Source organism: Triturus cristatus, chromosome 6 (genome assembly GCF_964204655.1).
Source record: "Triturus cristatus chromosome 6, aTriCri1.1, whole genome shotgun sequence".
In the NCBI taxonomy this organism is placed as follows: Eukaryota; Metazoa; Chordata; class Amphibia; order Caudata; family Salamandridae; genus Triturus; species Triturus cristatus.
The window spans coordinates 800,919,210-800,938,030 of NC_140589.1; the positions used below are offsets into that span (position 1 = coordinate 800,919,210).

General features: G+C 45.2%; 1 protein-coding gene across 5 annotated transcripts in view; it reads right to left on the minus strand.

The window, feature by feature from the left end:
• The window catches only part of HS3ST5 (heparan sulfate-glucosamine 3-sulfotransferase 5), a 552,259-nt gene that overhangs the window by 17,182 nt on the left and 516,256 nt on the right, over positions 1-18,821 (minus strand). For 4 of the 5 annotated variants that reach the window (XM_085611386.1, XM_085611384.1, XM_085611388.1 and 1 more), the window contains exon 5: positions 16,574-16,712. In XM_085611386.1, coding sequence (XP_085467512.1) covers positions 16,574-16,680 — 107 coding nt within the window. In that variant the 5' untranslated portion in view covers positions 16,681-16,712. Of the gene's footprint in view, positions 1-16,573; positions 16,716-18,821 lie in introns of all 5 variants that reach the window. The other variant, XM_085611385.1, reaches the window with a different exon arrangement.

The following is an 18,821-nucleotide window of genomic DNA, read 5'->3' on the forward strand; positions in this document are numbered from 1 at the left end:
GTGCCAAGAAGGGTTATGGGTATCCAGCATTTTCTACAAGACAAGGAGTTTTTATTAATTTGTTTATTCAGTTATTTATTGATTTACTAACTGTGGGTTTTCAAGAGTTCATGCGACCAGAGAAGCTCATAAAGTGCTGTCAATAGAGTGTAGGAGAAGGGAGTAGCAGATTGGAAACCTTTATTAGGATGAAGATGCTCGACTAAGATGAAGATGCTCGACAGAAGACAATGGCCTTCAGGTGTCTATGGAATGATAAAATGTTGGTTTCATGGCAGAGATCCAGAGGAGAGTGTTATTGAGGGGAGGCGCCATGTTGGCGCAAGAAACTGCCCGAAAACTATTTCCTGTTTGCCTTAGAGATTGAAAAAACGGTGTTGAGAGACCCCCCTTCTACTTCTAGTCGGATGGTATGGATTACTAGTCTTGGTAGGTGTAGCAAATCCCCATTTTCTGTATTGTCACTTCAGATTCTTTTATTTTTGCTGGCATTAGAACTTTCTGCACTGTTTCAGGAATAACGTGCTGGTGCTACCTCTTTAAACATGGCTAAATTTCCTTATTCCTGATTGACATATTTAACTTGCCTATAAGCAAGCCACTAGAATTATGCATCAGGTGAGGATCAATCAATCAATCATAGCATTTGTAAAGTGCACTACTTACCCATGAGGGTCTCAAGGCGTTGGGGTGGGGGGAATGCTGCTACTGCTCAAATAGCCAGGTCTTGAGGAGTCTTCTGAAGGTCAGCAGGTCTTGGGTCTGCCGTAGGTGGATGGGGAGGGTGTTCCAGATCTTGGCAGCGTGGTGGGAGAACGATCTGCCGCCGGAGGTCGCTCTTTGGATGTGGGGGACTGTGGCGAGGGTGAGGTCGGCGGAGCGAAGCTGGCTGGTGGGGTTGTAGAAGCTGAGTCGCCTGTTGAGGTACGCTGGTCCGGTGTTGTGGAGTGCCTTGTGTGCGTGGGTGAGGAGCTTGAAGGTTATCCTCTTGTTGACGGGGAGCCAGTGCAGGTCTCTCAGGTGGGGTGTGATTTGGCTGCGGCGAGGGATGTCGAGGATCAGGCGAGCCGAGGCGTTCTGAATGCGTTGACGTTGTTTCAGGAGTTTGGCCGAGGCTCCTGCGTAGAGGGCGTTTCCGTAGTCCAACCTGCTGCTGACGAGGACCTGGGTAACCGTTCTTCTCGTTTAGGTGGGGATCCACTTGTAGATCTTGCGGAGCATGCGGGGGTGTTGAAGCAGGAGGAAGAGACGGCGCTGACCTGCTTTGTCATGGAGAGGGTGGAGTCGAGGATGACCCCTAGGTTGCGTGCGTGGTCGGTAGATGTTGGAGCTGTTCACAGTGCGGTCGGCCACCAGGAGTCGTCCCAGGCCGAGGGGGTGGATCAAAGGATAAGGACCTCTGTCTTCTCCGAGCTCAGCTTCAGTCGGCTGTTCTTCATCCACTCCGCAACGGCTTTCATTCCTTCGTGGATGTTGGTTTTGGCGGTGTGGGGGTCCTTGGTGAGGGAGAGGATCAGCTGGGTGTCAGCGGCGTAAGAGATGATGTTGAGGTTGTGCAGTTGGGCGACGTGGGCGATCGGTGCCATGTAGCTGTTAAACAGCGTTGGGCTGAGGGATGAGCCCTGGGGTACACTGCAGATGATCTTGGTGGCTACGGAGTGGAAGGGGGGGAGGCGGATGCTCTGTGTTCTGCCGGAGAGGAAGGCGGTGGTCCAGTCCAGGGCCTTCTCTTGGATCCCGGCGTCATGGAGGTGTGTGCGTAGTGTGCGGTAGCAGACCGTGTCGAAGGCGGTTGACAGGTCCAGGAGGATGAGGGCTGTGGTTTCTCTGTTGTCTAGCAGGGCCCTGATGTCATTGGTGGCGGCGATGAGGGCAGTTTCGGTGCTGTGGTTGCTGCGGAACCAGGACTGGGACGGGTTCAGGATGCTGTTCTCCTCGAGGTAGCGGGTCAGTTGTTTGTTGACGGTCTTCTCGATGACCTTCGCCGGGAACGAGAGCAGGGAGATGGGCCGGAAGTTCTTAAGGTCCTTGGGGTCCGCCTTGGGATTCTTGAGTAAGGCGTTGATCTCGGCATGCTTCCAGCTCTCCGGGAAGGTTGCTGTCTCAAAGGAGATGTTGGTGGCTTTCCGGAGATAGGGTGCGATGGCGGGGCTGGCTTTGTTGAAGATGTTGTGTGGGCATGGGTCTGACGGAGATCCGGAGTGGATGGTGTTCATGATTTTGATGGTGTCGTATTCATTTATGTTGGTCCAGGAGAGCAGGCGGTCGGTGCGGATGGTGGTCGTGGGGGCAGAGGTCTCAGTGGTTGTCAGGGCGGTCGTGGCATTGAAGCTGTCGTGGATGTCTGCGATTATGCGATGAAAGAAGGTGGCAAGCGAGTCGCACAGGTCTTGCGAAGGTGGGATGTCGTTGGTGTTGGAGCTGGGGTTGGAGAGTTCCTTCACGATGTTGAAGAGCTCTTTGCTGTTGTGTGCGTTGTTGTCTAGGCGGTCTTTGAAGGAGGCCCTTTTGGCGGATCTGATGAGGTGATGGTGTCTGCGGGTGGCATTCTTGTGGGCTGCGTGGCTGTCCGGTGTTCATTCACGGTGCCAGTTCAGGACTGAGTTATGTGTCAAGGTTCAGTAAATTGTACGTCCAGAAAAGGCTAATTATGTGGTGTAATGCAGCACGTTTTGTGATTGCATTACTTCCTTACTTTTTCCACAGGTTAACACTGTCCGGGGAAAGGTTTTACTTCATTAGAACCAAATACAGCAACAGGCAACAGATAGGGGCCAATCATTACAAAGGTTCTTCCACTGACCAACAATGTGTTTTAGTCACTTTTGATTCAATTAAACTAAAACAAATGTGTTAAAATCTGCAGACTAAGCAGCAGATGATGGATTATGTGGCAAATGAGGCAAATCCATAAGTATGTGGAAAATGCAGTAGCTGTATAATCACATTATTCCAGTGGCCCTGACTATATGTTGTACAAAAGGCACCCTGGGCCTGGAAGTTTAAATCCACAAGTGGAATAAAGCACCTATTGTGCCAATCACAGGGTTGGCCTGTAATATATGGCTTCAGACCTATCATGTATAGCATGACTGCTGCAGCCTAAAACCTTGCTATTAAAATCAAAATAACCCATTTTGACAGGCCGGAAACAACTAGCCTCCCATAAGGTAGGGTGCCTAATATTTCAAAGTAGAACATGTCTCAAATTAAATTTGGCATGTTCCTCCAGTAACTAGACCTCAAAAGCAATTTCCACTGGCAGGGTTGTAGCTGGATCTTAGAAAGTGTAAATCTACAGATTCTAAACTTTCATTAGTACCTTTTGACAGGAAATGGCTAAAATATTCATTCACTCAATTTGGCTTATTTATTAAAATTTCAACTGATTGGTGAAGTTAGATGGTTAATAAATATTTAAGAAAAAGTACGTTTTGGAAGGTTACCTATTTCCTGGTAATCTGAAGTGCTTGCAGGCTAATTTGCATTGCCCTTCCAGCAGCTGCCCAGCCAGTACTTGACCTTGATGGGGTGTGAAAACTGTCACAGAACAATGGCTTAGGCCTGGTGACAGGATGGATTGGATGTGGGACATCTAACCCCTATCAGTTCAGGTAGGACAGTTCGGGTAGGCCTAGGTATTTCATTAACTTGAAAAGGGCCGAGGTGAAACCCGTCCATTCACAGTTTACTGTGAGGGGAGACCTGAAGAAGGGAAAACCTTTGTCCCCAAGGCCCACACTGGTTGGGCTGGCTATGAACCCAGTGGGAGGAAAGCACCGACCAGAACTAGTTTTGAGTAGACACAAGGGAGGGGACAATTAATTTCCCTAAACACACTACTGAATGACACACATGCCCCCTCTAAGGTAGAAGGCATCTTGGATTTCCAGTAGAATGGTGCATTGTGGGATAGTAAGCAGTACACAAATCAGATGTGCTGCAAAAATGGTGAGGGTTGCCTCTGGGAATATTTTCCCCATTTGGTTAGGGAGTGTCCCGGAGTCGCCCCTACCCACTAGCTTCAGGAAAACCTCAGAACCCTTTCTGGACCAGCAGAAGATCAGATGAGGAATGGGCCCACTGCATGTGACCTGAGAGTAACCCAGAAGGACTATAACTGCTCCAGTTGTATCCAAGACAAAGAAGTGGACTTCAAGAGTGAGTTGGCTGACCTGAAGTGCCCAGATGAGCAGTACTAACTGGACCTGGATTGGACCTTGTTACTGGCCTCTGCTAAAGTGGGTCCTGGCCCATAAATGCTCTCCTGGAAGGCTCAGAGTTGCTGCTCCAGAAAGCCTGAAAAATGGGGACTTAGAAATTCTTTTGGGACTTCCTAGCCCTCTGGAGCCAGGAGCGGGACCTCATGGCAAAGGTCTCCGATTTTGATGCAACTTCATTGGATACATCTTCAGGCTTTCCCCCATGGAGGATGTTGAAATCCATATCAAAGAATAAGGGTAAGGTTTATCTGTTAGCGGAGAGGAAATTCCATCGCAACAGCGACGGAGTTCCCTCCACGTCAATACAGTGGTCAGCCGGCTCGATTTAGATGTGGGCGGACCTTAGGTTTATCCACGGCGGTGATTCCTCTATGTCCATCATGGCCAAACGGCTCTGATGGTCCGACAGAATAAGGGCAGTCAGAGAATTGGCTATATATCATCCATCCACCCAATTACATTAGACGGACATATAGACATTTTTACTGACCGTCCCCTCCAAGGGTAGAGATTTCCCTTGGAATGGTGGAATGCGGCATAGTTTGCAATAAGGCAAATGGGATATGGTGCAAAAGTGGGGAGGGTTGCCTCTGGGAATCTTTTCCCCGTTGGTTAGGGAGTGTCCTGGAGTCACCCATACCCACTGGCTATTGGTTAAGGTGCTGAGGTGGAGAACCTCTGTTTGGGTGTTGTTAGGGCATAACTAATTGACAGGGACAGTAAAAAACTAAAAAATGCCCCCTCACCATTGGATGTAACTACTATGGTGAGGGTGGCATTATCTTTTTTGTTTTAAAAATAATCCTGCTTTTTTAAAATAAATGGGAACAACATTGTGAAAAGCATTAATATGAGCTGCCATGATTGCTGTCCCTGCCAATGCTTTATGACCACCAGCTAAATTCGGCAGGCAGTAATTTACTCCATTGCCCCGGAGGAGAAACGGGTTGTCTTCTGAAATATAAATCAGGCCCTAGGTCAGAAGGTAAAATCTGTGCATGAAATGAACTTGAATGTTGTATCCAAGCCCTGCTCCAACGCAGTCAGCCTTTCTTAGTCTATCTTTGTGCATCATGTTTTTTAGTGCATTTTTTATTTAAATCTCTAAAAATTCATTTCTCTGGCTCCCCTTGTTAAATTTGTGCCCTTTGGTGTCATTCTTTTTTATTACAATGTACTCTATTTTTCTAATTGTATACGGGATTTTTATTGTTTGATGCTTTGACTTTATTACTGTTTGTGTACTGCATAAATAGTTTACACATTGCATGTCTGCTCTGTGCCATAGCTGTTTGGGGACTGAGCTGAGGTTAATTTATTAACTTTGAGAGGCACCCTGACAAGCTAGTGTTATTATTCCTGGTGGTAGGCGACTGCCCACTCCAATAATAATCCACTTTCGTACTAGGGAAGGTTGCCTAGTGCTGAGATGCACAGGTCTTTAAAGAACAGGCAATGGGTTTTTCCATTAAATCCTTTGTCCAACAGGGAGTCAGTGATGTGATTTTAGACCTGGGGTGTAATTATCTGTGTTCTTCAAACTGAGGCTCAGAGGGGTAGCATTGTTTTCCATACTTAGTAGTGCGGCCTAAGTTTTCGCAGCAGATCCATGAAGACTCCATTGCAATAGTCAATTGGGGCATGGGATTCACAGACGACACAGCTGGAAGAATACTCTTTTGAAAATAGAGAGGACCTAAGTAGAAAAGGAACATTTATGGTTAAATAAAACGTATAGATTTTGTAGGGATTTTAAAGGGTGGGAAGGGCTGATGTGTGGGGCAAGATAGTAGATAGGATATGGGTTTTTTCGGGGCTGAGGTGGAGAACCTCTGTTTGGGTGTTGTTAGGGCATAACTACTTGTTGGTCATCAGTTTCTTTAATTGTTTTAGGCTGACAAGAACTTCACTTTGACTCTCAAGTTCTTTAGGGATTTAATTAATGAAAATTATACAGTGCTGACCATATGCTTTCTAATACTCTGGTATGGATTTGGCTGTTTCTGGTAGATGACTAAGCACATTGCAAACGTGTCCCATTCATCCACTACTTTAAGCAGCACTTCGAGTAGGCGACCTTGGGCTAAGTGCAGCGTGCTTCTCACAACCCAGACAACATCTCTTAACCAGAGATCTAGGGAAGGATCTGGAGGCTTCGTATTCAGTGGTTCAAGCAGAGTTGACAACAAAGAAACACTTTCCAGGGATGCTGATGAAGAAAGAGTGAAACACATCTATAAGTGGATATGGGACAACTGGTTGATGAACATATCACTCCAGCAGGATATTTGACACTGCTGGTGCAAGTGGTCGGTTATCAGGAACATTCACTAATCCTGGAACCGGCTATGATCACATGTCTAAGAATAATGGGTTTAACAAGTGAAGAAGGATCAATCAGCCACAGTTGAACTTCTACTCTCTTAAAAAGAGGCCACCATTAAAAGGGGAATGGCAATCAACTTTCGGCAAAACAAAGAGGTCCACGTTGTATCACTTTATCAATATGGCACAAGCAGGGAATAGGTTGTGACCACTCTGCTGTAGTCAATGCTTCATTTGACCTCATTAGAAGATACCCAGTCCCTAGTCACACTAATTCACAGATGTCTTCACTGAATGTTTGACTCTGAGCCTGATGTCACAAAGGACACTTGTAGGCCATAATGTCAACGAACACACTGAATCTAATCCCAAGAGCAGAAACAAACTATCTGCTGTTCAGGAAAGACATAAAAATCAAGCTTTTCCAGCTCATCATAACCTGACCTTCTCACAATTGGGGGCCCTGCAACTTAAGAATATGGGACCAGCCCCCCCCCCCTCTTTAACTCTAACTCCTACCATCTAGTCAAGATTTCAAGACTTTGATCATCAGTAGCACTCTGACATATCTGCAAGTCTACGTTTTATAAAACTCCTAAATAAAAAAATGTGAACAAAAATATTTAACTCCATGTGAGCACTTTGAATGTCCTTGCCAATTTCACCACTAAGGTTGTTCAGCAGCTTTACAGTCTGTTACAAAGGTCTGTTTATATCCTGATGGACATGGGTGTCAACGCGGATCTGTCTCCACTCAAGAGGCTATCATTATCCCGCTGTTGAAACCGGGAAAAGACCCCTTGACTAGGTCGGCCTACCGCCCATTATCAATGTTAACATCTGATTATAAGATATTAAGTAGGATTCTCGCGACTCGGCTCCTTCCCTATATGGCGCAGTTGGTCCATCGCGATCAGGCGGGCTTTATCCCGAAACGCACTACGGTGGGTGACTAATGTGAGACGCATCCTCCGCATTCTGGGGGAAGATCATAGCAAGACCCCCACTGCAGCGGTTCTCTCTGTAGACATTGAAAAGGCATTTGACAGCCTGGAGTGGCAATACGTGTTCCGGGTCCTTCGCGCGCTCGGTCTTGGAAAATCCTTTGTGGGGTGGACGGAGATCCTTTATAGATCGGCGACGGCTCGAGTACTGACAGGTGTGACGATCTCCCCATCTTGCCTGATAGGGAGGGGAACACGACAGGGATGCCCGCTCTCTCCGTTGTTGTTTGCCTTAGCCATTGAGCCTTTGGCTGCCCGTGCGAGACTGGGGAGGCATTACCTCGGGTTAGATCTCCGTGGGGATACACAGTTTATCTCCTTATATGCTGACGATTTGTTAATCTTTCTGGCAAACACGGATACAGCCTTGGAGGGTGCGAGGCGGTTGCTCCATGCGTTTGGCAGGCTCTCGGGCCTGGGTGTGAACTGGGCGAAGACTTGCTTGTTTACGGTGGTTCCGTCAGGGGTGAGCCCTTCCCAGGCGGCGGGTATTCGCAGGGAGCCCCGATGTTTGCCTTACCTTGGCACTAACTTATATCATAACCATGAGGATTTGCTGGAGGGTAATGTGGGTCGGGCCATACGAGGACTTAGGAGCAGCCTTGCGTTTTGGAGTACATTGCCGCTCTCGGTGGCGGGCCGGGCGGCACTCCTGAAGATGGTGGTGCTCCCCCGATTATTGTATTTACGGACGCTGCCAGTCTGGGTGCCGGGCTCCATATTCAAGCAGCTCCGATCCATGGCTGGGGGGTTTCTATGGGGGTCTAGCAGACGGTGGGTTGCGATGACTACAATGATGCGTCCGAGAGCCGACGGGGGTATGGCAGTGCCGGACTTTGAGTGGTACTATTTAGCGGCACAGCTGCAGTGGCTCACTCAAACGGTGGCTCGGGAGTTCCGGGGCCCGGATGGACCTGAGGGACGGTGGGTCCCACGGTATATCTTGTCCTTTATAGTACTTCAGCAGAGGCTGCGCCTTGAGCTGCTTACTAGTGAAGAGCAGACACTGAGATTGTGCTGGAACCGGAGCCAGCGCAGAGCTGGGTTCGCTCGCCCGTATGCCCCGGAGATTCCGCTGGGTATGTGTACCGCCCTCCCACATGGTGGGGACTGGACAACATTGGCTGAATGGGAGGTGTTGGGAGTCCAGGTGCTGGGAGATCTCTATGAAGATGGAGTCCTATTGCCATTTCAGGCTCGGCAGGATAGATATGGTCTCCTGTGGGGGGATTACTTGCTGCATTCAGCACTAGTCTCGGCAATGCAACGTTACTGGAAGGCGGGATTGTCGGAACCACAGACACCAATGGCATGCCAGTATGTGGTAATGGCTGTAGGAACCTTCAAGGCCATTACGTGCCTTTATAGGCGCATGTTGACCGAGGGGCTAGACCAATGCGCGAGCTGCAGGGGAAATGGGAGGCGGACCTAGGCAGGGAGATCCTGGAGAAGACATGGGCCCAGCTGGTTAGGAGGGCTTGGAAAAGTACGAGGAACGCCAGATTTCAATTGGTGCAATTTTATATCCTGCATAGAGCGTACTTAACACCTGCTAAGATTAACCAATATTTTAAAACGGACACTGCCCAGTGCCCGAGATGTAGTTTAGAGGGGGCAAACTTCCAGCATATGATGTGGGAGTGTTCATGTTTGGGAACGTGTTGGGAAGGATTGATTTGCTATGTGGAATAACTGATCGTAACAAGGAACCTGAACAGGGCACTTGTTTACTGCACTGGTTCCCGCATACCTCTAAAACGAAGGTGACGAGCAAGTTTATAGACTTGGGCCTATTATTAGCTAAGAGAGAGATCACTGCGCACTGGAAATCAGCAAGAGGGTCCAGCATGGGGAGATGGAGGGCGGAATTACTCAAATGGGCATTGAGCGAAGGTACACTCAGGCTACAACAGGCCATGCGAACTAATAACAAATAGGAGCTGGAAACAGCGAGGGCGTGGGAGGCCTTAGTTGCAGCACTACAGGCGCCTGAGATGGCCTCGGAGGAGGGTTCGGGCCTGGAAGGTCCAGTGGGTTCGCCTAGCTCCACAGGACTGGCAGAATAACATTGGGTTCACTCTGTGGAACGATTATTGGGCTCCAATAAAAGTATGTTGGCCTGTACTGCACTACTGCTGTTGAATTACCTGTCTCGGGAGAATCAGATGCTCCTGTCTATCTACACTGCAAGTAGTTAAGGCACACCGGTGGTAGAGGAGGGGTGGGAGGGTATGGGGATAAGTGGCTTGAGAATTTCTATGATATCATTCACTTGTTGTTTCAGTGTTGGGACATGACTGCTAATTGAAACTGAATCCATAGTTTGGTCGAAAATCACTGCATTACTGAGCTGGGGACGGCTGTAATTATGTGATAGTCATTAATGTAACCTTTACCTAGCTGTGAAGCCGGAGCTGGGGTAAGGGGCAGTAGGGACGGCTGGATCATACAATGCTAATTTGCAGTGCTGTCTTAATTGCCAACTGTTATTTGAAAATCAATAAAAATATATATATTTTTTTTAAATGGGTGCCACCACGGATAGGGCTGACTCAGCCCCTTATGCTGCCTAGCACATCTTGGCTTCTGTAAAATGATTTCGACTGGACCCCACAAACAGACACAGTGTTGTTCTATGTGTAACACCACGTTTGAGATGCTTCTGCTGGAATACAAATGTTCTCTGCCATGTATGTCGCTCCTCCCTCGAGTTAGGTTTCTACTACATTAAATACCTATTATAAAAGTCTACTATATTAATCTTTTGAGGGATGGAGATCACTATAATTTTGGTACTCTCTTTTGGGGCACAAGAGAGGTGGAGTAAATAGTGAAACATATATAATATTTACCCATTTCTGCTGTGGAAGCAGCATGAAATAATAATACTTAAACTGCTAAAACAGCTACATGAGCGACAAAATTAGAGGATATTGATTGGTCCTTCCTTTGTTATGTATGAGCCATGTATTACATGGTGCTTAATTTGTAGAAAAAAAAAAAAAGGACCCATAATATTTCTTAGGCTCTCATCCCCGGCGTTGCTGAATGGCAGCATGCTGAATACCATTACCAAGGCTTCCTAGGCCGTTGATGCCACCTCAAACCTCTTCCACCACCCCACACTTCCTCTCTCCTCATCTCACCCTTGAAGATTCTTTTTTATCCCTACTTTTTCCCTCTGTAAATGTTTCCTTGTCTTAGTGCGCTCACAGTGTACAACTCGCAGTCCCCCACTGAAACAACTCCCAAGGAGAAAAGACAACTGCAATTAGTGTGGTTTGACCAAGGGCGTAGCCTTTTATTCACACAGACTCATTGGGAATTCATAAATGATAAGCATAGTTAAGCAGAAATTCTTATGAGAATACAAGACGTAAGATCAGCCAAATCATACATAATTGTTATGAGAATGCAGGACATTAGGCAGAAAAATAGCCCAGAGATTGTGCAAGCAATACAACAGTTATGTCCACCTCCCATTACAGCGGAACATTTCAGAATTCAAAGTGCCAGCAGGCCCCTTTTACCTTATCCATTGACCATGCCCTCAGCCAAGGGCATACCTTATTAGCTACTTCTCCCCATTACTCTGAGAGATAGGCAATGCCCGCAGTTCCTTTTACCAACACATCCACCAGGGCACCGCATATCGCTTCAGCCCTCCGGGGTACCTGACTCCAGGCAAATCCCCCAAAAATGTTCAAATCCAGGCATTCTGGGGTAGGGCAGAAAGGTCCAGGACCACCAGCAGGTCAGTCCACCCTCCTGCCTGCCCAGTGCCCACACAAATCAACACCCCTCCAAGGGGAAAGTCCAGTAAATCGGGCCACATTTGGGGTAGCGCCCATTTCTGCTGCAAGAAATTCCACCAAATTCCGCCTTCCTTGAGGGGTGGGTGGGTGGTTGTGCGAATGCGGTAGGATGGATCCTGGCGCGCAGTGAAGGGAAAAGAGGCTGATCCTTCGCATTGCGATGCCTTATATGCTGCAACCCCGGGCGGTGCAAAGCAATGACGTCAGAGGCGACCCTCCTTTGTGGCAACCCCGATGAAGAACAATCCACCTTGGCTCCTGCCCGTGGAGCGTCTAATGGCACCCCTCTGCTATATGCCGGGGGCGCTTTCCATTCTCTTCATCCTTTCTCCTTTATCTGCCTTACCCTCTCTTCCTCAATGTCAAGGTTTGCTGATACAAAATAGAACCCCAGTCGCCAAAAATGAGTGGTCTGTCCAACACCTGCAACCACAATCCCACCTTAACCAACATCTAAACGTTTTGCAAAAATGTCCTCAGAATCATCTGGTAATCCAAATGTGGTGGAACAAATGTCTCATATCCCTAATTCAGATTCGGATTCTTGGGTACAGTTGAAAAAAATAAAGAGCTGTCATTCATTGCCCAAAAAAATAATCTAAAAGATCTCAATGGAAAACCCTTGTCTCGGGCAGTATAGTTTTTAAAGACCAGGCCCAGCTTCGCCCGCTTTTGTTATGGACAAGAATCTGGAGGGGTGAAGAATTGAAATCTTATGCTGATGCCTTGGGAGAAATTATGAGTTTGGGGGGCTGGGCTAAAATAAAGTGGCTTAGAGATACCAAAAAGCTTTTGGAGAATGTCGGTCTAGGAGGCTGCTGGTCATCACGTTCAGCCCCTACAAAAGAAGTTGTCAAGGCGCATTATTGGAACTGGTGTGCGGAGCGGTTAAATACAACCTCTAATCACTGCAAGTCGACTGTCGCCTTTTTGCAAATTAAAGACACTGTGGCTTTTGAACCCTACCTGGACTTGATAACTCTCCCTTATGACCGAGCCCTTTATTTCAAATTTAGAGTTGGATGCCTCCCCCTAGGTGCATTGGTATCGAGTTGGTCACCTGTGCCCCGCATTTCTTCCAACTGTGCGTGTTGCCCTAGCAAGGCTGAGACTATTGTACACGTCTTATTTGTTTCCCCGGACTATGCAAGGCCCAGGGGTGTCTGGTTGAAACCCCTCTGTCGCAATATGGGCACACGTAGTCACCTTGAAGCCCTGCGTATTTTAACTACGGACACTTCCCCCCTTTTTGTGTGTGGAATTGCGAAATTTTTAAAGTGGTCCTGGCTTATTCGCTGCAAGAGATTGTCAGTAGCTGTTTAATTCTTTTTTTAGATAATTTATTATGGGAAATTTATGCCCTTTTTTATATTCTTATGGATTTCATACTGGCTTCTTGTAACTGTGATTTTTATGTGTCTATTGTATTTTTTATGTGCTTACAAGATATCTTGCATATCGAATAAAAGCTTATGACTGACTGAGTATAGTTTTTTGTAAAGTTTATTTAAATCACCGCGAGCTCACCTACTTCCCCAGAGAGAGGCTGGCTGACAGCAGCTCTATTTCAGGAGACTACTGATGGTTATCCCGGTGTACTCGTGAACTACCGCTCGAACGCTCTTCTGTAATTCCCCTTGAAAGTCGATCCCGGCTCCGAGGGCGCTAGCAAGCCTCGGTTTCTTACCTTCAAACGGAGAAAGTCTCAGTTAATTAAAATGGTTAAAGATTCCTAGGCCTCGCAGCTATTTTTCAAGCGAAATCGGAAATCAGCACTTGATGGGCTCCTCCGCAGGCTCATACATAACATTAACTGCCGCTGTAGCACATTCATTGCCCACTCGTAAATTGAGGGAACAGGAAGCATAAATACGTCAGATCCTGTTTTGCTGAGATCAGAGACCAGTGTACGAATGCGCATGAACAAAGAGTTACTGGAATGTCATGATTTTATGCTATACTGGGTTATCCCTTTATCACTGAAAGTATGCAGAGAAATGCATATGGAATATTAACATACAAGAACAGAGAAAATAATTGACCGAGACAAGTTTTAAATGCAAACCAAAGAGAAGAGGCTAATAGTAAAAATAGATTTGAGAAAAGTTCTGAAGCAGGTGAGGAAATAGGCTTAATTTTTTAAACTATTTAATTAGATTTTATTTATCACTTTGTAAAGTGCTATCACATTCAATAGTTGTTTGTGCTAGATCAATGAGTAGCGAGCAGGCTAGTAAAAAGAACAGCAAACAGAAGATTTAAAAGACTTAAGCCCTGATTCTAAGTTGGTCAGAGTTTTCTGACCCCTGAGCAAACTGGATGCGCAGGGTGTGGAACAAGTTGCCTGTTTATTTACCAACCCTGATAATTAGGTGATTCATTAATTACCTGATCCTTCATTAAATGAAACACCAAAATCCATGTTATTCCCCCAAAACCAACAATAGGTGCTATTTATGCACCCAATAAATTCTGAACACCGGTAAGATTGATTTTATTAATGTGATAAATAGCGCCTAGCCTCTAACTAACTGAAAATCAGGGCCTTAGACCTTCATACCCAATGCAGGTCTGAATTCCGATCCCCGTGCTATCATTTGTTTGCACATGGATTGGAATTATGTGTTGTAAAATAATTATCACACCCTCGCAGTTTTCCCTTTATATATTACGGCAGGTAAAAGCTAAAAAAAAAAACCTCCAGTGCTAAAGGAATATTGCAAAGGCTTGGGGAGTCAGATAGGCCCCAGATCTAGGGGAATGGCAACGAGACATGGGTTGGTGCATGATGGCAGAATGGGTGGTTGATGAGGGTAGAGGTTGTCCCCAGAAATGGGAAAAAGATCTGGAATGGATGAAAAACCAATAGAGGCCAGATATGTGAGAATTTCGGCTGAGGTGGGAACGAAGTGGCAGATCCAAGAGACGATATGATTGATGCGAACAATGAATGAAGAGATACGGGAAGGTCGGAGGTCGGACAGAGAGGCTCGAGGTTAATGTGAAATGTATCAAGGTGCCAATTTGGCAGACTGTACTTGAATTCAACTGTCAATAAGTTAAAAAGAAGGCAAAATATGCCTACTTCAGTGTTTTAAAAAACGATTTTTGCATGTTATGCCTCATTTGCAAGTAAAAAATTGAGAATAGGAGGTATTTATTTATTTCTTACTAAATGTATAGAGTGCCTGGTTACACCCAGTGGTGTGTCCCCGCACTTTTTATATTCACTGCAACTCCGGGAATCAGTTCATCTAAAGACCAGGAACAGCACTCTCTATAGTGGAAAGAGCCACGTTTTTAATTTTTTTCGGAAAAGACTCTCTGATGGTTCTTCATGGAGGGACAAGGGTAGGGGGTTCCAGCTTTTTGCTGCTGGGCTTTATGGGTTATTTAGAATGTGGTTGTGGTCTGCCAGGCCACCAGTATGACAGACGCCATGTCCTCCGCCATCCTGGTGGAAAACCGACTGCCTTACTTAATCTCGCACACAACAACACACATGCCAGTACTGATTTTAGTTTATCATGAGTTCATTAGATCACACATGACACTTGATATGACCAAAAAACACACATTTTTATTTACATCGGTTTTCACAAGAACAACATATAAAACACTATGTCAACAGACCACAAACTGAATTTTGGCACATATAATACAAAAATGTAACATCACAAATTGTATCATTGGACAAGACCTGGACATGACATAGACAACAGATTCTACATGACAAATGAATAAGCTCTAGTTCAGTGCTTCAAAAAAAAGAGTAACAAGGTTGTGTAAAATTCAGTTATATATGTTTCAACCGGTTTGGGCTTTATTGCTTTGTTTCACTTATTTATTTGCTTATTTCTTTTTTCCGTTATTGAATGCGTTCACTCTTTTTAAAAGCACTGAACTCGAGCATATTCATTTGTTATGTAGAATGTGTTGTCTATGTCATGTCCAGGTCTTGCCTAACGATACAATTTGAGATGTTAAATTTTTGTTTTATATGTTCCAAAATGTAGTTTGTGGTCTGTTGACTTAGTGTTTTATATGGTAAGGGCGTATTGGTAATTGCACACTGATGAAAACAAGTCTGGTCCTCTCCTAAAGTAGTTTCCAAAGAGTCAAATCTAGGGTATTGAAAATGAATGCTTCAGGCCTGGAATTTGATTATGGGTATATGGCCTATGTCTCTTGATTATGTCGCATTGTTGCATGATGCTTTTAGTGTTCTATGGCTACTTATGTCCCTTGATTACATCTCAGCGTTATGGCATGCTTTTGGTGTTCTATGACCTATGTCTTTTGATTGCATCTCAGCATTATAGCATGGTTTTGGTGCTCTTCGACCCAGCCGCGGTCGGTAGTAGGAGTAGCTGCAGGGCGGTGATGTGGGGAGGGGGCGGGGCAGGGTGGGGGGTAGTAAACTATGGATTACGGAGGTTTACAGGTAAATTAACATATAAATTAATAAAACGAATTTTGTTGCGTGCACTGCTTCCCCAAATGCGATGCAGTGCACGCAACGAAATTCGTTTTTATTAATGTATATGTTAACTTACCTGTAAACCTCCGTAATCCATAGTTTACTATCCCCCACCCTGCCCCTCCCCACGTCACCGCCCTGCAGCTACTCCTACTACCGACCGCGGCTGCTTCGACCTATGCATATTGATTACAGCTCAGCCTTACAGCAAACTTTAAGTCTTCTACGACTTACGTCTCTTGATTACAGCTCAGAGTTATAGCATGTTTTAGTGTGCTATGCCCTGCCTTTTTTGATTACATCTCAAATTTATAGACTGCTCTTAGTGTACATTATTGCAAAACAGTCACAGATCATTTTGGTGATATGGCTGTCTGGCACCATTGGTGGGACCCAAGGAATGCAGACAGGTTGCTGAATGAAGACCTGAAGCAGCTGTATTTTTTTTAACAAAGAGCTTCTAGTTGCCAATTGAATGGTATCCACAATTCTGAGTGACTGAGTCCCCCAGGCAGTCTTGAAGCCTATGGAATACAGGCATTGTGCGTGGATACCACGAATAAGAGCTTACACCGCTGAGCTGTTTTCTCAGGTATGAGCAGATGGCTCAAAAGGTATTTCCAGGTGATCAAGCAAATTGGAGTACATGATCATGTATCCATAAGGATATTCACACAGACATGCACACACAAGGTTTTGTAAACGTGTAATGTATACTGGACTTACCTATCCAAGCTCCCAACTCTGGCAACTAGATAAAGGAGACTTCCAACAGCCAGGCTGCCTAGCACAAAGAGCTTCTGTCTCAGCAACGCCTGCTGTTTGAATAGCATGGCCCTCCATCAATCTTCAGGACTTCTTCATTCTGCTGGGACCAGAGCAGAAAATTACACATCAACACGTTGCCATATACATACTGACGTCTGCGTGTAATGGAGACAATACAGCGCCATCTCTTGCTTCAGGCATCATATTTCTGAATTTGATTTAGATTTAAATACTTAATTTTGGTCGGAGACCATAAAAGTAACACAAGATTGAAGACATATTGTAATATTAGTCAAGTTAATACAAGCCAAAGTTTCAGATAAGACATCCACAATTTTAAATGTTTCAATTAAATAAAATCTATGTGCAAAATCAATTTAAGGAGTAAAACACAACTTTAAAAGCAAAAGCAGCATTAAGACACTATTTTTTTGTAAGGTACAACATTTCTTAGCAGATTATATTTACTGGTCAGCTGGACAAAAATGTACATTAACAGCTATCATGGCTGTAATTAATTCCTATATTCAATGTTTAGCATCTGACATTTGCGTGAGTATCTGGACATGGATGGGCAAGATTGCTTTTAGGAATTTAGCTATAGAGAGGACCTCACAAGACCCAGTGTCTGACCTACAGATATGCAAGGCTTTTTTTGTGGAGGCGCATCCCAGGTATCTACACAGGGTTCCAATCCAGCATCTCCGTTGTCTAATGAATGCTGGGCAGAAAAAGAGCAGGTTGGCTTCTGTTTCCTGGTCCGGTCCGTGAGCTGGACAAGCTGAAGTACTCTCTGGGTGAAACCTCCATTTACTGGTAAAAGATGCAAGTGGCAGTGTACCCAGTCTGAATTTTATATACAACGATCGAGTAAATGGCAGGTCGATCTCATCCAAATAGATTTCAAACCTTGGCTCTCATTTGTGGAGAACTCAGATAAGCTACCACAATTTATGAATTCTAAAAACACACATGCACACACCATTTTTTGTTGAATATCAAGGCCAAGATCTACACAGACGTTTCGTCAGGTTTGCATTACCTTTAAAAAGAAGGCCAGACGCACAGTCTACTGGTGGGATTTACAATGCAATGCGAATCAGATTTTCTCCCTTTCACACAACGAAGCACAGCAACTTCAATTCCTGTACCACTTTGCATGAAATCTTTGTAAACCTGGCCTAAATCGGGGCCTTTTCAGAGCATATGCACCCTAGGTGGTTGCCTATTGAGCCATCTGTTGGGGTGGGGTGTAACATTTTTTACCTCATCCATGGCCCAAAATAATTTGAGACGGCCCTTGTTTAAAAGGAAGTATGCCTGCACTGGAGGCATTTTTTTGAAACAACATGGTGTCTCTTTAGCAGGTCATTGTATATGAACATCATCAGTCAGATTAACAAGGGCCTGACATGTTTCCAAAGTCAGCCTGGGCACGATTAAGATGGCCTCCAATATTCATGTTGTGTAAGCCATACTAAGGTCATGAGTCGGAGTCCTTAAAAGTCAAATACCTAATTTAGATACATAATAAAATCATAGGTTTCCCAAGACCCACCGAAAATAAGGGAGTGGTTACATGATTTTCACAGTCATTTTTCAGAATTGCTCAAACCTTTTTGGAACTAAAGTTAAGCTCATAAATTCGGGGAGGAGTGGGGGTGAGAATAATTAGGAAAGGTTTATGAATATCTACAAAGTTAGACATTTTTAGGTATTTATCATCTTCCGAAAGGCCAACCCTCACCCTGTCTTGGAAATATCCATGCTTCCGCCCTCACCTTTATACTACACCCGAGGAAAACCTACCGTGCTGGCAGATTTTTATAGCTGAGTAGGAGTCAGACTCTAATGCTGCTGTGGAGTCCAGATAGTGACAGGTTTGGGTGCTTAATAAGCACTACAGAGTATACACTATGAAACCTACAGACATGAATGTGCTCTGTGCATTATATAGTTCTAATGAGTAGAGATCGGATAGTTACAGCCACAGATGGAACCTTTTCTTTACATAAATTACATATATTCAGAATCGAGCCCTATGGAACCAGCAGAAGCTATCAGTGCAGCTTCATGTAACACCAATATAGTTCATGGTTCAATGTAGTTTATGTACGTAATATGGAAAATGTTCTTTTAATTGGCTCAAAATAGAGAAGATTTTTTGAAGCATGTTTTTATTAATGGTTGAGCATAAACACCTAGC